The sequence below is a fragment of the Pseudopipra pipra genome, chromosome 10 (assembly GCF_036250125.1).
Source record: "Pseudopipra pipra isolate bDixPip1 chromosome 10, bDixPip1.hap1, whole genome shotgun sequence".
Lineage (NCBI taxonomy): Eukaryota > Metazoa > Chordata > Aves > Passeriformes > Pipridae > Pseudopipra > Pseudopipra pipra.
This window is the reverse complement of record NC_087558.1, coordinates 16,295,883-16,321,316: the sequence shown is the minus strand read 5'-3', so window position 1 is coordinate 16,321,316 and position 25,434 is coordinate 16,295,883. Positions and strand designations below refer to the sequence as shown.

The following is a 25,434-nucleotide window of genomic DNA, read 5'->3' as shown; positions in this document are numbered from 1 at the left end:
AAAAAATAGACTGCAATATAAACCAGAAATATTTTCCTGTAGGTTATTTTCTTTTTTATATATTCTGCATTTATGATTTACAATATAGAAAAAAAGTCTTGAATACTTGCCTTATTTTTGCTCTGTCCTTTTCCCCCAGGCTGGTGCACCAACAGGACAATTTCCAACAGGAAGCTCATCAACCAATCCTTTCTTATAGCCTTATAGACACTTTACCCAAAAGAACTCTTATGTGGTCACATAACATCTCTGCGCCTCTTGCACTGTTGTCTTGTTTCACTGATATTAGCTTTAAACACAAAAGAAGTCTTTAAGAAGTAAAAATAAAAGCCTGCATTGTGTACCTTTAAAAAATTTTAAAAAGGAAAAAAAAAACCCCAACACAAACAAAATGAGAAAACCAACCCCCCCACCAGGTAATAACGTGCAAAACAGAGGGCTGTGGTAACATCCTTGAACCTGTGAACTGGCAGGTAAAAAGTAGCGGTATCATGTATATTAAAATTGGCTAATAAGTTATTGCAGATACCACATTCATTATGCTGCAGTACTGTACATATTTTTCTTAGAAAATAGCTATTTGTGCATATCAGTATTTGTAACTTTAACACATTGTTATGTGAAAAATGTTACTGGGGAATAGATCAGCCACTTTAAGGTGCTGTTGTATCTCTTGGAATGAATGAGCTGCATCATTTTAACCGTTGGTATTGGAAGTCATGAAGTTAAATTGAAGGTTTGTTCATTTCTCAAAACGTTTTCCTTTCCTAAGAGCTATTCTATTTATACATGCCTAAATCTCTAATGTTAGAGGGATACCTGTCTGCATAATAAAGCTGATCATGTTTTGCTACAGTTTGCAGGTGAAAAAATAAATATTAGAAAAAACAACTGTGTAGCATTATTTCTGTGCAGTAACATTTATTGGATGAAAATGTGCATCCTCCAAGTCTTGTACACAGATGAGGTATCCAGAGAATGAGTTAAGCTTAAAATTTTTACATGCCTCACTTGGAAATGTTTCTTTGTATCCTGCAATGGAGTTTGCTGTTCTAGCTCAAGTGAAGTGACCTATCAAACAGGAGAGTGTTAGATGAGCTTGGGTTATTTGGATAGAATCTGTAGTGAAGGACACTGAAGCAATGCAGAGGGTAGTCACTCAAGAAAGGGTTTGCTGCAAAAGACACCTGATTATGGGTAACTAGTTGTGATGAGAACAGAATGTGTGACAGCAGGACAAGGTACCACAGATGTAATAGCACTTTTTATTAAAAACTGATATATATTAGTAAAAGCTCCTGTGGAATATTAAATTCGTCATTTTTAAATTTACAGGAATGTTTCCTGCCTTACTAGAGTGGAATTCGTAGAGGGGGTAAAAATATCTGACTTGTCTAGTCTGTAATAGTAATAAGGTTCGAGAAAATGTAATTGTATTAGAGTAGTTGGTGATGGTGTTTTAAACACAGAAATAATTTGACTTAACTTCAAGTGTAATACTGGAACTAACCAAATAATATAAATATATCATGAATACATAAACTGCAAGCTTAAAGGTTTTGGAGAAAAAATTTTACAGCTTTCAGGATAACAGGAATAAATAAGGTGAGGTTGATTTTTTTTTTTTAAGAAGGGTATATAAGCCCATTTGAGATAACCATGACAATTCTTGAAGGTAAGACACTCCACTTTTAATTTACTGCCTGAATGTTAGATCTGTTTATTTCTAGGACATCTGAAAGGCTTGACCTCTGATTGTAAAATTATTTAAGGTAATGCTTTTGACTTCTGTTGCCTGCCTACCTGGGCAGGAATTTCTGTTTTCTTTTTTTTTTTTTTTTAAACTTTGGAGATCCCAAACAAGGACAGGCAGCTCACACAACAAGCTGCCTGTAGTAGCTTTCCTTAACTTAGTGTCTGGATTTGTCCTGTTGTCATATTTAAAGTTAAAATAGACTTGAGGTTGGTTTTTTCCTTCTGATGAAGACTGTTGGGCAGAGTATGGTGTACAGTTTAATTCCCAAGATTCTCTGGGAAATTCACTAAACAAATCCCCCAAAATTGAGGGTTTCCAGGGTGTTAGTGATGCCCTTGCTCTCAGCACTGTATTTTATCACAGTATAAATAGCTGTAGTTCTTTCCTGTTGTCAGCCTTAGCTGTTTTGGGATAGTAACAGGTAAGTGCAGTAGAGTGGGGAACTGCAAGGGCTTGTGATACACTTAAATGTGCCCAGTGCAGGGAACTGGACCAAATCAACCAAATGTCCTGAAAATGAGGCAAACGGTGTTGTTAAAGGGGAACAATCCTGTGCCTGCTTCACCTCGATTGGTATAAATGAGGCTTTGGGCAAGGGCTGATGAGATCAGCATCTACTGAAATTGTCCTTATCCAAATGAAGCTGATTCTTGCTGATACCAAAATTGATTGAAGTATGCAAGGCATGTAGTTCTAGAATGTGCTGCAGAAGTAGTGGAATACCTTAGTTTTCATAACTAGGTTAAATGCAGATAAAAGGTTGGCAACCTCCACTATACACAATCACATCTGTTTAGTCTGTGTTCACTAATTTTTCATTTTCCAAACTCCAGACAAGCAGCTGAAGATCATGTGTTGTTTTGAGTCTTCTGTATGTTGAGCAGAAACTGCCACTGTAGCTGTTTTGTTGATTAGGTTTTAAAAATAGCCATATTTACTAAATGAATTCTTCACCTGTGATCTTTGAAGTCTCTGCAGTTGTTCACACCATTGCTCATGCATAGTTGCCAAAAAGCTGTATTCATGCTTTAGCATCAAAGAACTTCACTTGGTAACTTCAGCCCTCTTATACAGAAATTAATATGGAGACCTCCTAGATTAGTACTTCAGTCCTAAAATGTCAGCTGTTACGTGTGTAAGAAGAGGGTACAGTTGTAGGAGTGGATACATCTTGTTCTGAAAGGCAGATGCGATGTCCAGGTACTGCAGTTGAAAGGTATTTAATGGCTGCAAACATCCAAATACCATGTTGAAACAAATGCTGAAGCAAAAAATTAATTTGGAAGGCACCAAATTTAGTTGGAATTCCTGAAAGAAAGCTATATGATGCAAGTATTCTGCCCTCTTGAAGGGAAAACTTACTGGGACGTGAAAATGAGCTCAAGTAGCTTTTCAAAACTGTTCTGAAAGGAATTGATGATTTTTACTTATTTTTGTGAGATGAAGTGGGTCGGTTAATTCTGAGTCTTGACGAATCTCTAAGTTGTGGTAAAGGAATACAGTGGAATTTACTGCTGTCTGGTACAGCTGACTAGAAAGTGGACAGTTGGAAGAACATTCCCTAATTAGCTTTAGTTATATTTAAACTTTAAGTCATGTTATTTAAGACTGTTCTGTATAGCAACTGAAGTGTCTCCCTGTGGTTTAAAAATAAGTTAGTTTAGGAGGCTCTTTGCTTCCAAAGATAAGTGTGTGTGTGTCATGGCAGTTGTTGGATATAATTATTGCAAATGCTTATCAAGGCAGACACTCTAATGGAAGGTCAGGGTGTTGTGTTCATGCTCCTTCAACAAACTCACGGTAAAGCTGTCATTGCATCAGTAGCAGTTGATCTGTATATAATGACATGTTTTTCCTTACAGTGCTGTCACTTCACATTTCTGAGGAGTGCATTGTCTGTGTGGAATCTGAAATGCCTGCATTTGACCATTGGGAAAGTGACAGTATTGCTATACTAAATCACATGGTAGTAATCCAACATTTGAGTAGCATCTTTTGGGAAAAAAATTGTTTATTGCTATTTGTTAACTTGTTTCAAAAATCTATGTCACAACTTACAGTTGAAAAAGTGTTACATTTCCTTTGTGGCAATCTTTCCAACAGATATCTTGCCGCCAGGGGCAACTGTTGCTTTATATTCCCTAGGAATGTCCAAAGGTCTAAATTGCCTTTAATTGAAATACTCAGTAGAAGTGAAATTTCAGAGTTTCTGTAAGTTCTTCTGGTGTGAAGTTCAGGCACCTGCCTGTACTTGTTCTTGCGGAGCATTAATCAAAGTTCGGGTGTCAATCACTTACTTTGAGTTAAACTACTGATGAAGAAAACAGGCAAAATGCATTGCTGCTGACAAAGCTGTCTGTGCTGTAGGCTCGTTAACAGCCTGCTTCAGCCTGCACCAGTTTTGCTTGATGGAACATTATATATTGTTGTTCAGGTGATGGAGCCTTCTGCACTGTTGCTTGTAACCGTTCTTTTCTCTGTTGTTAATGACCAGTGCTCTCCCCAGCCGCGCTGGTATTGCTGCGTTTGATGGAGATAATGGTGTATGTGCTTCTGATGAGGAAAATTCCAGCTATGACTGCAAAGTAGCTGCCATAAATGAGAAACTGGGAAATGGAGGTGGGAAAGAAGGAGGAGAAAGAGTCAAAAACTGCTTTTGCCGTTAGATAATAAGAGGTGTCCCTCCACTGCTGCCCTCCCCTGTCACCCGTGCCCAAAATGATCCCATTTGAAAGGACTCGAAGTCTGACTGCTTGATTACATACTGTAGGAAGTTTGAGGTTGTAAAAGGGAGAGAGAATATTCTGTAATGGGCTTGCCTTCCCTACCTCAGTAAGGGAGGATAACAGTCCTGCACTTGTGTCTCTTCTCTGCAAAGATGAAAGCTAGAGACTCGGACCTCATTTGGGACATAAGTATCAACTTTAAGTTTAGAAACTTAGTGGGCAATTAAGTTAATTTTCAGAATTAGAGTAAATTTTATGGTGCATCCACTGGAACTGTCTTACTTAGAATTACCTTAATAAAGGACCCATTGATTGCTTTTTGGTTTGGTTCCTGCTTCTAGTTAGGGTATTTTGACAATAAATTTGTGAATAGTAAGCCTTTAATTGCAAAAATACTCTGAGTAATAGGTGGTGGTTTTTCCTCTCTGTTCTATGAAAATATTCTCAAAATTATAGCAGAAAAGCAAAACTGAGAGGACTGGAGAACGAGTCGTAGTAGCTTATAGGAGTTCACTTTAAATGAACTTTTTTTTCCGACTAACTGACCTAAGCTCGCACATTACTTGGTACTCTCACAAAGGCTAGTCTTGGAGCAGAACCCACTTTCTGAGAAGAGTAGGGGGACTGAGAGCAGTCATGTAGCTTACCTGAGTGCTGATATCCAGTCCCAGACCTCTTGAATCTACTACAATAACAGTTAAAATTGTTTGAATCACCAGTGCAACAAAGTTGTTGAAGCCAAACATCAAAGCATAACGCTCCATGCTCAGGTTGACAGCAATCTGAAACCTGCCAATGAATGCACAGGTTGGCCAAACTATGGAGAGCAAGGACGTGTGCACTTTAATGTGCACAGTGGACTCTTCAAAGGACAGTCACTTCAGTCTTGGCTATTAAGCTTTAACAGCTTCAATTTGGCAGAAATTCCTTGGGTTTTCTGGCTTTGTGACTTTTGTGCATCCTACTTACCTTTTACTTGACTGGATATTTTTGTCAAATACTGGTATATATTTATTTGATCATGTATAGAACACTTGTACATAGATCATTGAACAGCCAAATGCAGAAGCTACCTTGTTCTGACAGGAACTGTATTATTGTAGTGATTAGGTCATATAATTTTAAGCATAGTTTTACACAGGCTAGAAATAATGTATGCTGCTGTCATAACCTAGTTAAAATTTATTTCTAGGGAAACTTCCAGTAAAATTTTTATAAATTTAAAAATTTGACACAGATTTAAATCATTTTAATTAGAACAACTGTGTATTGTACTTACGTTGCTATTGTTATAAGGAGCATATAGCAAGCCTTAAATGCAAGGTAACCAGCATAACATGCCCAGATGTTCCCAGTGAAGTACATGAGAAACAGAGAGCCAGCATCCATTGCAGAGAAAATTCCCAAGGCCAATTCTCCAGAGAGATCCCAGTTCACTTTGACATATCCAACTGCCATGGATGTTACTGAACCTAAAAATTGAAAAGTACTGATTAAAACTCTGAAACATTATTATCCTTGAGAGCCATTATATAACTGTGTAGATGGATCATGCCAGGAGCTCTTCAGTCTTACAGTCACAGTGGGCTCCGATAATGGTGTGGTTTATATTTCCTATTAGTGGCGTGGGAGTCTTCCATTTGTTTGGATGTTTTTCTCCTTGCTTACAGACCCTTCACTGACTGAAGTGCTCTGGGAAAGTGCCTCATGTCCAAGGCTGGAGGCAGCAGCACACAATCTATTGTTGTTTCTTGCGGTTTTTGACAACTGAGCAAAGAGAAGAACAATCTCACCAAGCATTTTCTACCAAAATAGGTATAATGAGTTCTCTTACTTCATGTAAAGATCTTTATGAAATGAAAATCTGTTGTACTTCATGTTTGCTTTTTCTGAAAGTGTCTTTTCAGTTTCTGGTGGAAAATCTTGTGAACTGCATTTGCCTTATTGACCATCACGTAACAAAACCCTGACTTGAGTGCATCACAGTGTAGCAAACTCCATGTTTTCAGACAGGTTAGCAGATTGGACTTTGTTTGCTGGTTGTATGTGCTCTTCATCAGAATTCCTTAAGTTAGAGCAAACCAACTGCTGCAAGCAGAGATTTCCAGTACTGTGAGTGCCTTCTGTAGTCTGAAATAGTGTCAAGTGCCAGAGAGTGTAAAAGCAAGAAAGTCCTTGGGAACACTACTCAGAACAGTAGTAGTTCTGGAGTAGCTTCAGTGAAACAGATTTTCATGCTGATTGCAGGGGGGAAAAGTAAACTGATAGTTCCTTGTGGAAATGTGGGATAAGGCTCTTGGAATGAAGGGGGAGACAGATGTGTAAATGAGACCTCAAAAAGGAAGCTCCGTTGGTGCTGCACAGTCATGTAAAAGAAGTTTCACTTTGGCCATAGCCTTCTGTTCTGTGGCCAAAGAGAAATGTCATTGGGATGGACCAAGGAACTGAGAGATGGATGGAGATGACCTGGCCCTGCTAAAAGCTGAGTCAGCTAAAGCAAGCTGCTCAGGATGGTGTCTAGGTTTTCAGTATGTCCGAGGATGGAGACTCCACACCTCTGGTCAACCTGTTGCTGTTTTAAATCACCCTTACAATAAAAACGTTCTTATATGTTTTAGTGGAACTTTGAATCACAGAATATGTTGAGTTGGAAGGAAGCCACAAGGATCATCGAGTCCAAGCCCTGACCCTCCACAAGAGCATCCCCAAGAGTCACACCATGTGCTTGAGAGTATCATCCAGATGCTTCCTGAACTCTTGTCAGGCTTGATGCTGTGAACCACTGCCCTGGGGAGCCTGTTCAGTGCCCAACCACCCTCTGGGTGAAGAACCTCTTTCTAATATCCAACTTAAACCTCTCTTGACACAACTCCTGTCACTGGTCACCACAGAGATCAGTGCCTGCCCCTCCTCTTCCCCTCAGGAGGAAGTTGTAACTGCAATGAGGTCTCCCCTCAGTCTCCTCCAAGCTGAACAGACCAAGTGCCCTCAGCTGCTCCTCACACGGCTTCCCCTCAAAGCCCTTCACCATCTCCGTTGCTCTCCTTTGGACACTCTCTAAGAACTTAATGTCTTTCTGATATTGTGGCACCCAAAACTGCCACAATATTTAAGGTGAGGCCACGACAGAGCAGAGCAGGACAATCCCCTCCCTCAGCTGGCTGGTGCTGCTTTGCCTGATGCCCCCCCTGGACACAATTGGCCCTCCTGTGCTGGATTTTGTGCCTCTTGCTTTTTGTCCTGTCACTGGGCACCACTGGGAAGAGCCTGGCTCTGTTCTCTTTGCTGTTCCCCTTCAAGTCTTTATGCACATTAATGAAATCCCTTGTTTTCTCAAGGCTAAATAATTACAGTGCTCTCAGTCTCTCCTCGTATATCATATCCAGAGGCAAACTTGCTGATAAGGATATAGATGCAGCACAGAATATTTGCTGAGGAGCACTTAGCCTGAAATGATCTTTAATCTACTGTCTAAATAGACCATTTAGAACAGTGTATCTGTTAGTGTGTTATTTTAATTCCTAAACCTGCCAGCTTAAGGTGTATTTGAGGGAGGTATATGCAAGGTTAGTTGCGCAGACTTTCAAAGTGCTTGGGGTTAAATTCATGGTCTAAACAGAGCTGTGAACTTAAACTCTTAAAGCACTTAGGTGGAATAAGGTTCCTCTAGAAAGAAAAAGCTTTTTTTTATATGTATATGTATAATTTTTGAGAAGCCCACTGATAATAAGTTAATAGAAAAAAACATGCTTTGCACACTATTTGGGTGTTATATGTCAGGCTGTTGCTGTTGACCCTGGTCCTCATATGAGATGGAAAGGCACCAAAGGCATGCTGAAGAATGCCTCAGTGCAGAGTGGGTTACTTATTTACTAATTATCTTTTACTTACCTAAAAAAGTTGCTAGTGCTTCGACAGCTCCATTGTACACTGCAGAGCTGTGAGAGGGGGCTTGGAAGTCCCACAGCACTTGGATATAATTCAGGACCTGATAAAAGCCGGCTGTAGCCAGAGCCCACCACAAGGACCAGTAGAGAAGTTTCCTGGAGCTGTAGCAATCCCTCAGGTCCTTGCTCAGCTGCACCAGCACTCTGAGCATGTGATTCCAGGGCTTGGCATTCCCAGCCTGCTGTTGGGGTGTTGGGCTCCTGCCAGCGCAGTCGGAGCTCGTGTCCTCTTGGCAGCTCGAGGGACGGTCAGAACCGGCCGGAGCCGCAACTTTGTCAGGCCCTGGGAGAGACTGGGAGGTATCTTTCCTGTGGAAGAACATGCTCTTCTGGGGCATGGGGAGGAAAAAGGCACACAGGAAGGCCAGGGCCACGGAAGCCAAAGAAATGGCGTTGAGGTAGAAGTAGGACACATCTGCCAAGGACACCAGCAGCTGTCCCAGCACGGCGGCAACAGTGGCTGCCACCAGAGTGCTGCTCCTGCAGTAGCTCGTCACCCTCTGGTAGCGCTCGGTGCTGACCACGCTGTAGATGTAGGCGTAATAGGCCACCTCAGTGGCCGTCACCATCCCGTAGAAGAATTCCACCAGCTGCATGGCCAGCACTCCGTGTGCAAAGAGGAGCAGGAGCCAGGTGACGATGAGGCTGATGCCCTGGAGGAGGAGGACGGGCTTGTAGCGCAGGTAGTCTGTGAGCAGGAAGACTGGGAACAGGAGGGCGAGGTAGGAGTATGTCCAAACAGGCAAAATCTGGTTGGTAACCTAGAACAGAAGAGGAAATATTTTAAAAAAATCCCCAAGCACATAAAATACTGATTTTTTTTAGATTTACAGTTATGTTATTGAGGAAACAACATAGTTGTGGTCACAGGAAACACTGAATTATGTAAACTGTGCAGACTTAAACTGCTTTCAGTTACATTACTGTAAATGTGCTACATAAGGGGCAAAGATAGTGATGCTACACTCTGCTACAGAAATGGGTGGATTGGCTTAAAAATTCCAGTAAAAGCCTATAAAGAAGGCAGATTTTGATATCTGGCTCTTTAAAGCAGTTGTAACTGTGTGCCAGAGGAAAGGCTGTCTAGCTTCAAATCCTATTCCCCACAGTAGCTGGAAATGAACGCCTATTTAGTTTTAACTTTTTACATGAGTCATTGTATACCTTTGGTTACCTCTTTCCCTTGTTAAAATTGGACTGAAAAAAGCAGCACGTGCCTCGTACAATGTAACTGGAACTGCACATAGTGAATGTGTAGCTGCTACCAGGTTATCTGCACCGTCTATGTTTTCTTACAGTTTAATGTGTAAGAAGTAAGCAAGTCTTTGAGGAAGCAGTATTTCAGTAAGTTTCAGCTGGACTCGAGTATATAGATGCTCTGAAAAGAAGTTCTTTCTCTTTTTTCTAAAACTGTTCTGCATTTGGGTTGGAAGGTGCTGTTTGCAGCCGCCACTAAAGCTCAATGCTTGCCCAGGCAGTTTGGGTACACCTAGGTCAGGTGTCTGCTTTTAGATGCACATCATAAAATGAGCTTTTTCTGTAAGTTGGCTGTTTTGGGGAGGTCTCACCCAGTAATTATGGGCTCTGCTGGGGGTGTCCATTCCTGATCACTTGTTCTCTGCTTAAACAGAGACTAGAAAGGAACTGTATGAAATGCTGGAGGACAATCTTTTTACTTCTGAACAGGTACTGGAGTGAGTTGCATGGTGAACAGCTGGTTCACTGTATCTTTCTGTGTGACTTTTTTTGTTTCTCTGAACTTTAATTAGAATTTCTAAGTGTTTGACTTAAAATTACATTATAGAATTAGCTCACTGGAGGTGAGTTTGGCTGAAAGAACTATTATCTGTAGTACGCTTATTTTTGAGTTAAGGATTCTTGTTGAAATCAGAATTAAGGCATTCTGTGATCCTCATTGTGTATTTTATATAAAACTTCCCTTTGTGATTAAAAAAGAATAATAATAAAAAAGGGGGAGAAAATAAACCCTAATGACTTAAACCACAAATACCTTTTCTCAGAAGAAACCTTGGGTGTGCTGGTAGATTCTGCCTTAACATTTGTTACTGCGCAGCAGGAATGACTGTTCTTCATATTAGCTGTATGTGGGTGTACCAAGCTTGTGTTTTCTAATTATACTGTTAGCTCCATGACTCAGCCACGTGTCAGCTATGGCACCTTTTCCTGGGAAATGTACTCCTGAAGCAGCCAGTGCTGAACAGAGGAGCAGAGCAAGAAAACTTGCAGTGCATGCTTTTTTCAAAAAAAAACCCACTTTTCTGAATGTGAACCTGACCTTCACAGGTTAATGCATAAAACAAAAATACCAATCTCTTAAACAACTACCAGAGTAGTTGTTTCAAAGTCCTAAGAATGTGGGGTGTTTAATGTTTTGACCTTCTGCCAAAGAGGTGACTCCTTACTCTTTCCCAGAAGCATCTTAAAGGTGAGACTCTAGATAAAATATATCTGTATTACTGAACACTTCATCTTCTCTTCAGTTATTGCTGTAAGGCTTAATGCTTTAAGCATTTTAATTATTACTTAAGAGGATAGTTACATACCTCTTCAATCGTTAGGTTTTTGTCTGGCCCCGTTAGATAAGGGGTGAGAAAAGACTCTGATGGCCTCATTGTGGCGAAAAATCCATTTGCACAGATGATCACCGTGGGATAAATCCAGCTGCGGCTTATGGCTTCCTTCCAGGAATCCATAGCCTACCTAAAAGAAAAAAAGATGGCAAAGAAATGAACAGATGCCCTTCACAACTGGTAAAAATTTATCTGCAAGTTTACTTTTTAACTAAACCTACACTGCCGGACCCTTAAGCGGGGGCTGTGATGGTGGCATCCAGTTTAATTGGACACTGGGGGACAGATGGCAATGTGATAGCCAAGGGCTGCCTGGAATGGTGACACAGAGGTTTTGCTGATGTGCAGATGTAACTGTACAGCAATGATCTTGAGCTCTCCTGCACAGCAGTGGAGCTGTACACCTGGATCTCCCTGTGGGCAGGGACACCTCTCGCAGTTACTCCTTGAGATCCAGAAATTTCTTGCCACAACAGATCCTTGGGAAGTGACTAATAGTGTGCTCAGCTTTGAAATCTTGGCTGAGGACTGACTGCACATGTACAATCCTTTAGACATAGGCAGTTGACCAAATCTGGGATTAGCAGTGGGTCTAACTGCACCTTGACTCCTCTCTGCGAGGAGTTTAGAATCCTGTGACTTAACAAGAGGGTCTCCCCGCCAGTTCTGTCTTACCTTGTCCTCTGTGCACTAAGTCAAGCCTACCTTGCTGTCGAGTCTTGTTAAACCACTGTCGCATTTACCGTTGAACTTTGATAGATCAGTTGTGGATATTGTTGTGTCTGTCTCAGGAGTGGAGTGACTCCAGCTGTGACGCAGCCTGAGCCAATGTTTCTGTCACTGACCCTGCCTGTGATCACAGATGCAGCTTGTAAATGAATAACTCAGATCAAGGTGCGTTGGCCGTGGTAAACTCCGGTCTCTGTTATTGTCTCTCAAAGGTTGTTCTCTGTGAGGTACTTAGGGCTGGGTGCACGTGCTGCAGGGGAAGAATGAAGTTCCATTACAGTCTCATTTCCAAATAAATGAGTGGGCAGACTGTGAGATTAAAGCTCATTCTCAGGGTGCTGTTGATATGCAGCCTGAGTGCCAAGTGGCACAATGACAGTGGGAGTGTTCTCACAGACATAAGAAGCCACCAGCCAGCTCAGCCCATTGCGAGCTCAGTTTCTTCAAAGTGCTTTAACATTCATTTCTTGCACTCCAGTCATTTGAGAGGGTAGAGAAAGACGCAGAAACCATCTGCTCATGGTACCTGCTCAGACTTTGAAAAGAGAAAACTTGACTTCACTTTTAGAAATGATGATCAAAAGGAAAAGGAGACTTCTTTCTTCACCGTAGTCGGCAGCAAAAAAAGTCTAAAGAGATTTGGTTTTTTAAGCTTATATTACTTGTTTTGCATTAAAAAGTCAATTTCACTGATCCTGAAAACAAGTGAAATAAGAATGTTCTGAATCATAAGGGAATGAAAGCAAAGCACTAACTGATGTTTAATCATGCAGTTACAAGCTATTTCTTTTAAATTGTTGAATTCCACTTTTTAGCAGGCACTTTTTCAAAAGTGCTTCTACTTGCACTGTAAGATTGTATTTATTAAAACTTAGCATAAATAGTATGTTATAAAGACAGTACTTCTGTGACCTCAGAGGAACGTTACAAAAACCAGCCCTAATCCATGAAACCTGATTTTAAATGATTGCCTTTGTTATCATCTTTCTCTTACAAATCATTATATATAAAGTACAGCCTTTAACTCAAGTGTTTTGATATGTTACCTTTTCGAAATAAAAATATATTAAATCCTGGGCTGATCAGTAACATCCGCATAAATGTTTTATCACCTCAAAATGCACTGAGCAAGTGAGTAGCCACCACACTCCCAAATAACTCCAAAGGTAATGAATTACCTGACAAACCTGTGGCTGTGGTGCATTTCTCGTGGATTCATGTGCAGTTCCTCCTAGGATGACTTTGTCTTGCAGAGGAGAAGTCAGAAACCACCCTTTAGGTAGTAAGAAATTTCTGTGTCTTTTTTTTTTTCTGAAATGTTCTTTCTAAACTTGATGAAATGTTACCAGAATTTAAATAATAATAATACTAACTCATCACAGCTCTTCTTGCTTGCAGAACTTCTCCATGAAGATTGTAGGGGAAGCATTCTCCTTTACAGGTTTTATCAGCAAACTGAGTTGTATTTTTATGATAAAGCTATAATACAGCAGCTAATGATTAATAAAACCTTCCATGGCAAGAAAGCAATCAATGATCGCATTCTTTATGTTAATAAATACCTTTAAAAGCTCTGGTCTCTGATTCATGGATAAGACAGAGCACCAGTTCAGCACAGCTTGGGCTAACACTGGCCCTCCCCTGTGCATAGTGTAGTGGCCTCTGGGCTCATGGGGTCTCTTCTGACCATCCTGGCCTTGCTAGGGGTTGGGAGGTAGGATATGGAATGTCTCATACTATTAGTTGGCCAGTAATTACTTGTGTATAAGGACTGATCTGTCATTTAAGGGCAAATAGACAATAAGATGACCTACTAAATCTGGCTTCTAAGCTAAAAAAAAATCAAAACGGACCTGCTTTAGAGAAATGCTGTTGCTTTGCTTTCCTGTACCTGTTTTTTCAGACTGGACTCCCTCTGTCTTCCGAGGTTCACCAGAGGATGGAGTGAACCCTGAGGCCGGTGGTAGGATGTGTGTTGGCACTGGCAGTGGGTGCTGTGGCCCTGGCACAGGAGGGGCCCCTTTGTGAGCTCGGCAGGGCCTGCTCCGGTTCTGCAGGTTTGGAAGGTTCTCTCAGTGCTCAAGTGTGTGGTGCAACCAGGCAGGCAAGTGCTCAGGGGGGCCAGGTTTGTCTTTGCACTTCCTTCTCTTTCCTTACCGAGGGTTTCTGAGGAGGGGAAGGAGCCCTGGGGAAGGTGCTGCTGGGTGGGTGTGCTGCCTGCTGGAAGGGGCTGCTGGCTGCCGTTTCTCTGGTAGCCCTGGCTAGTGGTTGCATGCTTTGAATCCAAAGTACTCTGTTCCTTCCTTGTTTGCCCAAACTGGCCTTACCAGCTTGCTGGACTGTGTCTTCACGTAAGACTTAGGCCCAAACCCACTAATGCTTCAAAGGCAGTTAGTGTTGTATTTCGAGGGGTTGTAGTTATGGGGAGCAACGAGCCCAGCTCTGGAGTTTCATGTTTACATGGAATCCTTTAACATGCTGGAAGAAAGATCAGCACTTAATACTAAAAGTTGCAAGGAGAGGTGGATGTGTTGAGTTTCCTTTTCCTGCAGAGTTAGACAGCCTGTGGTTCCAGCCTTGCTTATAACCTGCCAAGCCTCAAGTATCTTCTCTCCAAAGAGTGTGTAGGTACACAAACACACAGGTGGATGTGTGCATCTTACTCTTTTAGATTAAATCTCTCATTGCTGGGTTAATTCCGATTACTTTGTGTTATCAGAATTAATTTACCCTGTGAAAGTCCAGGGTAAGACAAGGCCTTGCCTTTCTCTTCCTAACAGTCCTAAGAACTGCCCTCTTCCTCCTTTGTTTCCCTCGTAATGCTTCCCCCAACTTCCAAACTCAAAATCGTTCTTTTGGAAATTGGAGAGAATAGGATTAAATTTTTTTTCTTTAAGGTCTTATCTGTTTTCTGAAGATGGAGCTCTCTACAACTGTAAGCCAAATACACTGTGTCTGCTTGGTTTCTTTGCTCCTCAGTGACATCCCACAAACAGAGAAAGCAGTGAGCTCTAATCAGAACATAAGAATTTTCATGGTTATTTCTACCAGTTTTTCTAGCTCCTTTCCTGCAGCCAACTGCTGGAATTATTTTTTTAAGTAATAACAAAAAAGTTTCACATGTTGTTGATTCCTTTTGTCAGATGCTACATGGAAATATTTGTTAACTTTCTGTACCAAAGGCAGTTTGAGACCATGGCCATGGAGCTGAAAACATTAAGTTCTTCCTTTTTCATTTTAATACAAAGTCTCTTTAACTTCTAGTCAAGGACTGGCACCTACTTCTAAACTAAATGCCTCAAAAGGAGATTCCTACTCACAAGGAAGAATAGAATAAATTAGTCATTGCTCTTCTGGACTCTGTCCCTCATCCTTCACGCAGGAGTATCGTGCTCTCAGTTCTGCAGTAATAAAAGATACTCACTGCTCAATGCAAACTAAATACATCTGATTTTATGAGTGTATTGATTAAACTGTTCTGCTTACAGCCAGTTTACAATAGAGAATGTCCACACAATGCACAACAGTAAACAAAAAGCCTAAAAAAACTAGCCAGGTTCATTTGGTCAGATCCTACTGATTCTTCTTGTGACTTGTAACAAATTGCTTCTCTCCTGCCTGCCCTCACCTCTGGGCACTTTGTCTAGTTGCAATGTGTGACTGGTATAAAAAGCAGATATGTCTGTACAAATGATAGCTTGTGTCTCTGCAGGAAAAATATTATTCTGTAAATGCTATATGTTTTCTATTTTTATTACTTAGGTGTAGGTATTGGAAGCTAGAAGCAAACAGCAGTACAGAAATAACTTTAGTATATGGATATCAATCATATTAAATTAGGTATTCACCATGAAAACTCATTTATAGTCTCTTGTTTCTTCTCCTGGACTAACTGTCCTTTGTGTTAGACTAAATTAGCTGTAGGACTTGAAGTTTCTTGATAAGTTCTGAGATGCTGACCCTGCCAAATTCTTGGCCAAGATCAGTGGACCTCCCTCACTTGGCATTCAAAAGCACACATGATGTTTGTTTCAGTTATAAATCTTCTTGGATATTCCTGTTAATCTGGAATTTTCCTGTGTGGAATCAGCCATCTTTCTCCACAATGTACTTCTGTAGTTTTAGCTTTTTTCTTTTCTTGTTGAAATAGAAAGACAGTCAGTCCTGAATTTAATTTTACTGGGAGCACGAGGAAAGGAGAGGGGCTCTTTCGTTTGGTTTGGACTTGGAAGTTTCTCGCTTCTCAGCAGAGATTTCTATGAAGTCAGTGAAGTGGTTGCAGCTTTCAAATGTGGGTCAAGCAACAACTGTGGCTTAGCAGTGTTGGAGTGAAACCCCTGGGATGGGATGTGCAAACCCTGCATGAGGCCTCCTCTGACGTGGGCTGTTCAATTAGGCAGGAGGAGCCTGTCAACTCATCTGCCTGCACTTGGGTAGGAAAGAATATAATGATGCAGACACAATCCTTTCTTCCTTGATTCAGAAGAGGGGATGTGCAAAGGGAGGACAGACCCTTCACCCACGTGCAGGAGCAAATGTGGTTGGAAGCAGCTTTGCCAGCACCGCACACAGGAGCCAGAACAACAAGGCAGGGTGAACTCTGATCTTTGCTATCGTGCACAGGGAGGAGATGAAAAAGTGGTGGTTGTGCTTCTGGGTATAAATTACTGCTGTTAAGCTCTTTATAGGCAAGTAAATAAGAATCTAAAGCAATTTAGCTTTTATTCTTGGCACAGGGCCGTTATGTGAGCTCTGAGCTGGCATATGTTGTGCTGAAGTGCTGCAATGATTCAGCGCAGCTTTCCAGGGCTGTGTTGAACGTTCTTCTTGCACTGCTGTTCCCTGCATGCTGCAGCCTGAGCTCTTCTCCCAGGAGGGCCTGGCCAAGGAGCCTGCCTGCCTCCTACAGCCGTGTCAAATAGCCTGTAACAATCTGCTCTCTGGATTCGTGCTCAGCATGGTTCAGCTGCTCTTTGCAACATCTTGCTATTTTCTTTTTGCATTTGCTTGAGACAAGCACACAAATGCTTCTGATCATGAAAATCCCGTGTATGACTGCAAAGTAGCTGCCATAAATTAAAAACTGGGAGAGGGAGAGAAAAAGGCAGAAGAATTAATGAAAAATGCTTTAGGGAAATGCTGCTGCTTCTGGAGACGACAGACACTGATTTTCTTTACCTGTGTTCTGGCACAATTTCTCTATGTTCAAGTTTTTGCTTTGTGATTTGCTTTTCCAGCAAACAGCAGATATTTGTGGAATGAAGGACTGCCCTTTGCTTCCATTCCTTATGCCTCTTAATAAACATCAGAGGGGGAGCAGAATAGGAACAGATATTTTTTTCTATTAGTGCAAAATATAGAATTAGCTTCATTACCCACGTAGTCATGAATAATGCAAGTGAAGAATCTGAGTTCATCCTTGTTTTGCTCTTACTTGCACATTTCAGTGCTGTCACCACAGTGGTTTCTGTAAATACACTGTGACTTTGTATCACTGTTTCCAACAACAGCGGCAAGGCTATTTATGAGGTCCTACATATTCCTGCCTTTCATTTTAAAGATTTAATTTTTGATGTTTGATTCAATCCTTATTCTTTTACAGTAACTTTTGCTTTCTCTGTGCAGAATAGCTGGATAGCTTTAGTCTTCAAATCCAAGGGAGTAGGAAGCTGCCCAAGCTGAGAGCCCATCTGAGAAAATGCAGAAGTCAGTACATCTCAGGTGACTTCAACATGGGTGGCATTGGGCTGGCTGAAGTCTCAGCCACTGTTGTGAGATAGGATAACCCATCCAAAATGAAGTGCCCAGGCTATGGGCAGAAGACTATTACACATGTTGAGATACAGACCAGGTTTGATCCTGAGCTGGAATTAGAAGTCAGATGTCCCTTTCACTTGAGCTGAAATAACTCCAATAATCCAGGCTGTGTCTCATGGTTTGAACAGCACTGATAACATGTGGTTATGCTGATTCTGCATCTGACAAAACCACTCTGAGTTTTTAGGGAGAGAGGATGTTATTCTGTGTCCTATCAATGACCAAAACTGGTCAGATAACAGGGCCTGAATAATTATGTTCTGATGTATCTCCTTTTAAAAAGTCAAAGACCAGCATCTGTAATCCTAAATGCATTAAAAGGCAAAAGGAAGAATTATGACTGACATGTGAGAAGAACAAGATGTGCAGATTTCTATAGAAGAAAGAGGGAATTAAGTTGTCCTTTGGCATAGGAGTACCTTTCTTGGTAAACTTTTGAAGACAGATTGGCAAAGCAGTAAATAGAATATAAGGTAATAGCACTTACCTGAGTCACTATGTCCAGCCCCAGGCCTCTCGAATCCACAACAACAACTGTAAGAATGGTCTGAATCACCAGGGCAATGAAGTTGTTGAATCCAAACATCAAAGCATAGCGTTCCATGCTCAGATTGATGGCAATCTGGAACCTAATGTGAGACTGGCAGGTCAGTGACTTTCCAGTTATTGCCCTCCAGTCAGTCAGTGAAGAGAAATGATTCATGGAGATGATACCTCAAGGACACAGTAAACAGTTCTTCATTTGTCTGTTTGCTTCCTTGCTTACTCTAAAATAGAAAGCCTTTAGTACCATAGTGTATTTTGATGGTTTTTTTTACTTGTCTGTGCTGCTTTTCCAAACCATACTATCAGGTGGTCGGTACAGTATCAGTTCTGTTTAACCCTTTGCTCCTTCTCAACCCCCACAGACTGTGCCAGACAGGCTGTAAAGTCTCCATGGTTGGGGTCTTTCAGAGACCTGGCCAGGCAAAGCCATGACCTGATCTGGCTGTGGCAGCAGTTCTGCCCTGGCTGGGATGTCAGACCAGAAGGTCACTGTGGGTATCTTCCAACCAAATTTTCTGTGATGATGTGAGTCACTTTTTGCTTTGGGGCTTGACAGTGGAGGTAGCATGCTGTTTATTTCTGTCAAGAGCCTGTAGATTTTACTTGCAATATCTGTTTGACAATAGTTAGAAATCTTTCCCTGCAATATCTACCTGCAGAGTTTATATCTGAACAAAAGGGTATTATTCCTTCAGGACTCACTTTAATTGATTTTAGCATGTTTTTTATGTGCAAGCTTGGACTCTTTTTGTTGTTGTTGGTTTTGGTTGGTTGGTTTTTGGTTTGTTTTGGTAGAATATTTTGAAATAGTTCAGGTGTGATTTACTATAATGTGGTAGCAATAAACCAAAATGAAAACAAAGAGTTCACTTGGCTTCATTTGAGATAGGCATAATCTTGCCATGCATTATAATTTTAGCAGGTTTTTTAAAATGGTTTCTGACTAATTTTGGGTTTTGACATAAAATGCATCTGGTATTTCTGTTAATGAACTAGTGTGGTATGTCTAAAGACATTCCAAGCAATTAAATAACTGGAGTAATAACATATTTATTGCACAGATTAGATATAATATTTGCTATTAATATTATTATTATAGCTTGGTCTCCTAAGAGATCTTGTCCAGTGTTCTCTTTTACTCCTTCTTTACATCCTAATATCTTTAAGAATTATGTGTATAAAATTACATTGGGGAATGCTCTATGTCAAATCTTCTTGAATTCATGCAGTTCATGGCATGCTAAAAGGTTTATCAGCAGGTGGTCTAGACATTATAGGATGGCTGTCAAGGTATGCTTGTCCCTGTTGTTCACTTTGCATCTTTCCTTCAAGAAAGAAGGAAAACAGCTTCTGCATTTTGCTGTTACCATTCCCCTTAGTACTAAAGTTACCTTGTACTTTGTTTAACTTCTGCCTAGTTAAACATTCAATTTTATGAATATTCAAAAATTTTGATAATTTTTCTTTTGTGGTTGTTTAGAAGAATGAAAACAACATAATCAGGCATTTAAGTGTCCTTGTATTTACCCACACAGTTATGTCTAGCATTAGGTCCTCTTTCTCTGAGGAAAAGGAGGGATGCCCAAAGCAAACTCGAGGTAGGGTCAGCATCCTGTGCATAAAGGCAGCACTGTCAGGTTTTATACTTACGTTGCTATTGTCAGGAGGAGCATATAGCAGGCCTTGAAAATGAGATAGCCAGCATAACATGCCCAGATGTTGGTAGAGAAGTGCATGAGAAACAGAGAACCGGCATCTACCGCAGAGAAGATCCCTAAAGCCAGTTCTCCAAACAGGTCCCAGTTAATTTTCATATATTGTACTAGGAAAGACGTTACTGAGCCTAGAAAAAGAGAAAAATGTGTAAATGTTGTATGTGTTCCATAGCCTGTCACCAAATCTTGCCACCCTCACGTGCCAAAAGGCAATGCCAAATAACGAAGCAGAGTAGTTCTGAAATTTGAAAGCATTTCTGATGACTTCTGCAGCCATGCAGATGACTGGTCACTTTTAGACAACTGCATAAATCAAGTCTCTGCCATTCTGTTCTTAGTGCTTTATTCTACTTGACAGGATAAACTATAATGTAGAAGGATTGATTATTTGGCTGTCTGTACCCAGCACGTATCTCTAGGGAGAGAACTGGGAACACAGTTTGGAACTCAAAAAGTTTCTTCCAGCTTCTCCTAGCTTACTGCACAGCTAGGCTAGTAAACCTGCTAATGTAGCAATTTAGCTCTGTGCACCTCATAAAGGAGGTAAACTGCCAAAAATTGAATTTTGTGAGGTATCAGGAGAGTGTATCCAAGGAAAAGAGAAAGGATAAGCACTGTTTGCTCTTGATGGGCCTCTTAGAAGGTGCATCTGTTGCAAAGATAAGCCACCTGATTTAATATCTTCTGTACTTCTATACGGAGAAACAGGCAATTCTATGACAAAGAGGAATTAATCAAGGAGAAAAATATTCTAATTCACGATTCACTTGGTCTATTTAATTGCCTGCCTCAAGACAAGAGTAGTATCTATTTCTCCTTAATGACTGTAAGGATAACCTGAATGACTAGGTGTGATGTAGACATGTTTATTTTCTGTGGTGGATCACACCCCAAGTCCTGTGCAAGTTCTCTACAGCAGCACAATGTGATTATGTGAAACCCTGCCAAGGTAGGGTGGTGTTCTCTGATATTACCTTTTGATAACCTCACTTTGTTTGTATGGTGTGAGCCTCTGCTCCTGGTGCAAAAGTGGAATACTTAACATCAGTAGCATAAGGAATTCAATGGGGTCTTTTTCTGCAAATCTCTGCATCTTGCAATGACTAAAATTCTTCTTTTTGTCCAGCTGCACAAGAGTATTTCACTAGAAAAAGATCTTAATTAGAGGATTATGTTCTTTTGGCGAAAAGTGTTTAGGAATAATTTCTCCCATCTGTGTAAGCTGATAGCATTGTTATGGGAACAGTGCCACACTGTTTTGGGAAAAAAAACCCACCCGATAGCCTCATCCAAAGACACACAAGTGCCTCTGAATGGATTTACCAACTGGATATTAAGTCTGTGTAACTTGCACAATTTCTGCATACTGGTAAGACAGAGTTGGTTATCTGGTCCTAAAGAAAAAGCAGCATAGCTCATATTTGAACTGTTGTAGATCAAAGAATGAGGTCTGGAAGGCACAGTGTGTGCAGTGGCTCCCTGGAGTGCCTGCAATAGAATGGCACTTTAAAAGCTTTCGCAAGTAAAACTTTATAGACCGCCTTTGTGATCAATGTTTAGACATTAACTTACTCAGAAAAGTTGCTAGTGCTTCGACAGCTCCATTGTACACTGCAGAGCTGTGAGAGGGGGCTCGGAAATCCCACAGCACTTGGATATAATTCAGCACTTGGTTAAAGCCGGCTGTAGCCAGAGCCCACCACAGGGACCAGTAGAGAAGTTTCCTGGAGCTGTAGCAATCCCTCAGGTCCTTGCTCAGCTGCACCAGCACTCTGAGCATGTGATTCCAGGGCTTGGCATTCCCAGCCTGCTGTTGGGGTGTTGGGCTCCTGCCAGCGCAGTCGGAGCTCGTGTCCTCTTGGCAGCTCGAGGGACGGTCAGAACCGGCCGGAGCCGCAACTTTGTCAGGCCCTGGGAGAGACTGGGAGGCATCTTTCCTGTGGAAGAACATGCTCTTCTGGGGCATGGGGAGGAAAAAGGCACACAGGAAGGCCAGGGCCACGGAAGCCAAAGAAATGGCGTTGAGGTAGAAGTAGGACACGTCTGCCAAGGACACCAGCAGCTGTCCCAGCACGGCGGCAACAGTGGCTGCCACCAGAGTGCTGCTCCTGCAGTAGCTCGTCACCCTCTGGTAGCGCTCGGTGCTGACCACGCTGTAGATGTAGGCGTAATAGGCCACCTCAGTGGCCGTCACCATCCCGTAGAAGAATTCCACCAGCTGCATGGCCAGCACTCCGTGGGCAAAGAGGAGCAGGAGCCAGGTGACGATGAGGCTGATGCCCTGGAGGAGGAGGACGGGCTTGTAGCGCAGGTAGTCTGTGAGCAGGAAGACTGGGAACAGGAGGGCGAGGTAGGAGTATGTCCAAACAGGCAAAATCTGGTTGGTAACCTAGAACAGAAGAGGAAATGTCTGTGTCTTTATTCTCAGGAAAAGGAAGTTCATGCATTTTTTATAGCTTTGTAGAGGGAAGTTTTTGCTCTGAAGGAATTCATAAAATATATAACCACACTGAAGCAGCATGGGACTGTTGGGCAGGCAAATGGATGTTAGATCCATTAGATGGATCTTTTATTTATGCTGTCTGCTGCAAACTGTAACCTGCCAAAGCTGATTACAGTTATGCTTTTTTTTCTTTTGATCTTTGTTTAAATACTTTAAACAAAGTTTTCCTTTTCTATTTTTGCTGCTCCAAGTAAAAGAAACATCAGAGTAAAACCATACCTCATCTGTGGTCAGGTTTTTATCTGGTCCTGTTAGATAGGGTGTTAGGAAAGGTTCTGATGGTTTCATCATGTAGAAGAATCCATAGAGGCAGAGAATCAGGGTGGGGAAAGTCCAGGTGTTGCTTTTCTCTTGCTTCCAGCAGCCCATAGCCTCTGCAGCAAAGCCAAAGAGAAGGTTTGTTAAAGGGATGATGCTGCCTATGCAAGTGCAAAGAGGTCTTGTAATTAATTTCTATTTTGTGGTTTCTAATGCTAAGGAGTGCTCTTTAGAGGTTGACAGTTGGAAAACATTTTTCTTTATAAAGTGAACAGCTTTTCCTTAAATTTGTCTGCTGCCTCTCTGTCTTTGTAGAAAGTGCATAAAGAATGAATTGGAAGATCTTTAACTGGGAGACAAACTACACTGTCATTCAATGTGCACTGACCAAGATAAACACAGGAAAAGCCTTTCTAGACAGAAGTGGCTGAAGACAGCTGAGCTTGGAGATTTCCCTTGACACCACGACTGATCACAGCCAAGCACCTTGTTGAGTGACAAGTAACTAGTTCACAGTTGCTGTTTTTTCTCCCTCGGCTCCTAGATGTGCGTGTCTTTCCTTTTATGGAGAGCTGGTAACTCTGAAGCCCAGCAGATGGGAGTTGCTAATAAATACACAAAGGATATCAAGCCAGACGGTCATTAATTGACAATCTGGAATTAACTGCGTCAGAAATCAAGTTTGGATAAAGACATCGTATCTTCCATCTATAAAACTGGTCACGGAAGATAATAGTCTGTACTAAAATGAAATGAAGCAGATATTTTTCATGTTGTCTCTAGGTGAGATGATGGAATAGATTAAATTTTGCTACTCTGCTGGAGAGAGCCCAAAGAGAAGTCAAAATGGGTGTAATGGGGGCATGCAAAGGAAACAGACAGTAAGTTATAGTCCATATTCATGTTGGTATAGGCAATGTCAGGAATCTAAATGCATCCAGTTTATCTTTTGAAGCCCTTTGGAGGTTGTTAATAAGCAGATGGGATTTCCACCATTCTGCTTTTGGTTTTTATCTGCTTCCCTCCTGAGAACTTCTCCCTCAGGCAAAAGTTTTAATCTTAAAAATGAAGTAGTGTTTTTCCTCAATTTTTTTTGTAAAAGCTGAAGAAAGAGCTATTCAGCCAAAAATATTCGTGTCCTGATGAGTACATTTCTCCAGACTGGATGGACAGAGGATGCTCTTTCTCAGGATGTGATATATATAATATATAAGGCAGTAGGCATTATGCATTTTCTTTTCTAACTTCGCAGATGGCAGCACATTTTACTAATGGCCTGATGCACTAAGAGATGGGTGCAGATCAGGGGGAATTGGAATTATTTCTTTTGCTGCATAACGGCTGAAAACATCAACATTAGAGGACTTGCGGCAGAAACGAACTCAGCTCTGTAGTGTGAACCACTAGAGGGCAAGGCAACCCCAGCAAAGGGAAAACGAGTACGGGAGGATTGTGAGACACTCCAAGCATTTAAGGAAGGAAGCCTTTCTACTCCTCCTCCCTTTCCCAGTTGTTGTAATATCGGTCTGGCTTTGGCAGGACTAGTTTCGGCCCTGCCCAGAATAACACTCATTTAGTCACCATAACATCCCTTTGCTCTTATTTCACATGATAATCATTAAAGCTTTACGGCACCCTGATGCCATGTGAACGCTTCATGTGGTATCCTGAGATTCTGAGAAAGGCATCAAAAAGAGTGGGGTGAAGAGCATCTCTTGCGCTGTAATGAAGGACATTTGTACAAGTTAGCTCTGTGACTTAGCCAGTCCATACTTTTCCCTTCCCATCCTAGATTCTTTGCTCCAGTCTGTTTTGGGACTTGCCATGTTTGCTCTTCCCACAGCAGGCTGTGTGACACAAGGGCAGAAGGTCTCATGGATCCTTTCAAAACGTCCCCCACCTTGGAGGTGAGTGGGGCAAGCTGCTGTCTGCCCAGGGCTTGCAGGGTGCTGTGTGCTGCCCCTCTGATGCTGCCCATTGGTGGCAGGGCTGCACCTAATTAGTAATTTATGGTTTGACTGTATACAGAAGAACTTCAGGTGTGCCCTGGTCTCTGCATCCCTCCAGCCCCAGCACATGCACTGTTTGGGGGTTTTGGCTAGACATGTACCTCTGGTCAGTAGTTTTTGAGGTGCCTGTGTTAGGCTGGCAGGGAAGTCAGATGAGAAGTTTCCCACTTGAATGAAGCAGCTGTGCAGAAAAAACCTGCCACTGGTGCTGAGCTGGGAAAGCCAGTGGGCTGAGGGCTCTGAGGGCAGCCCACTCTGCCCTTGGGGAGTGGGAGGTGTGTTCTCCTCACACCCCAGCCCTTGGCCATCAGTGCAGCCCCGGCTCAGCTCTGCAGCTGCTCGTATAACCACTCCTTTCTGCATTCATAACCACAAACCTCTGACAGCGAGAGCTGTACCTTGGTGCATTAGGGGAAAGGATCCAACTTGTTCCCATTCAGTCACCCCATATGGTCACTTCATATTTTATAAATCTAGGCTTTTCTTAACTTTTCAAGATATGGTAGGATGCCTTGGGGTTATTCTGCAGCAAAACAATTCTCTGTTTCCTCCTGCAATTCTTGGTGCCCGAGCTGTCAGCTCTTCTCCCACACAGTCTGACCCAGCCTGCCAGTTCCCCACCAGACTGCTCTCTTCTTTTCTCCCAGTTTCCCTTGTCACTGGAGGATTTCTGATTTCCAGTGTTCATATATAATCGTACCTTGTCTGCTGGAGCTCTTCCTTTCTTACTTCCAGGGGAAAAGTCTCCTTTAAGTGTTTCCAGTCTTTCTTCTGGCCGTCCTGTGTGTATTGCAGCTACTGGACTCTGTTTGGGTTTTATGCTTTTCCTGTTTTTCT

General features: G+C 41.8%; 3 protein-coding genes across 22 annotated transcripts in view; 1 reads left to right on the top strand and 2 right to left on the bottom strand.

Moving 5' to 3' along the window:
* Nucleotides 1-392, top strand: part of AGFG1 (ArfGAP with FG repeats 1) — a 35,367-nt gene extending 34,975 nt beyond the window's left edge. For all 12 annotated transcript variants that reach the window (XM_064666459.1, XM_064666461.1, XM_064666458.1 and 9 more), the window contains one exon: nucleotides 140-392. In XM_064666459.1, the coding sequence (XP_064522529.1) occupies nucleotides 140-199 (60 nt within the window). In that variant the 3' untranslated portion in view covers nucleotides 200-392. The remainder of the gene's footprint in view (nucleotides 1-139) is intronic.
* LOC135419725 (thiamine transporter 2-like) lies at nucleotides 139-15,869 on the bottom strand. 9 transcript variants are annotated; one of them, XR_010433126.1, is made up of 9 exons: nucleotides 13,641-15,869; nucleotides 12,928-13,228; nucleotides 11,726-11,999; nucleotides 10,994-11,150; nucleotides 8,374-9,190; nucleotides 5,762-5,954; nucleotides 5,130-5,271; nucleotides 2,250-4,362; nucleotides 139-1,788 (listed from the first exon to the last, which is right to left on the bottom strand). XR_010433126.1 is itself a non-coding variant. In XM_064666471.1 (9 exons), the coding sequence occupies exons 5-9, from the start codon at nucleotides 11,141-11,143 to the stop codon at nucleotides 4,240-4,242; spliced, it is 1,425 nt and encodes a 474-aa protein (XP_064522541.1). In that variant the 5' UTR covers nucleotides 11,144-11,150; nucleotides 11,726-11,999; nucleotides 12,928-13,022; nucleotides 13,123-13,228; nucleotides 13,641-15,869; the 3' UTR covers nucleotides 139-4,239. The 9 variants fall into 9 exon arrangements, 8 of the variants coding, with proteins under 8 accessions (XP_064522541.1, XP_064522546.1, XP_064522544.1 ...); XM_064666471.1 differs by having other exon boundaries at nucleotides 139-4,362; nucleotides 12,928-13,022; nucleotides 13,123-13,228; XM_064666476.1 differs by having other exon boundaries at nucleotides 139-4,362; nucleotides 12,937-13,022; nucleotides 13,123-13,228.
* An 8-nt stretch (nucleotides 15,870-15,877) lies between these two features.
* Nucleotides 15,878-25,428, bottom strand: LOC135419724 (thiamine transporter 2-like). The gene is made up of 6 exons (XM_064666470.1): nucleotides 25,298-25,428; nucleotides 22,550-22,704; nucleotides 21,400-22,216; nucleotides 19,763-19,955; nucleotides 18,054-18,195; nucleotides 15,878-16,832 (listed from the first exon to the last, which is right to left on the bottom strand). Exons 2-6 carry the CDS (start codon nucleotides 22,697-22,699, stop codon nucleotides 16,653-16,655), a joined length of 1,482 nt encoding a protein of 493 aa, XP_064522540.1. The 5' UTR covers nucleotides 22,700-22,704; nucleotides 25,298-25,428; the 3' UTR covers nucleotides 15,878-16,652.
* Between the last annotated feature and the right edge of the window lie 6 nt (nucleotides 25,429-25,434).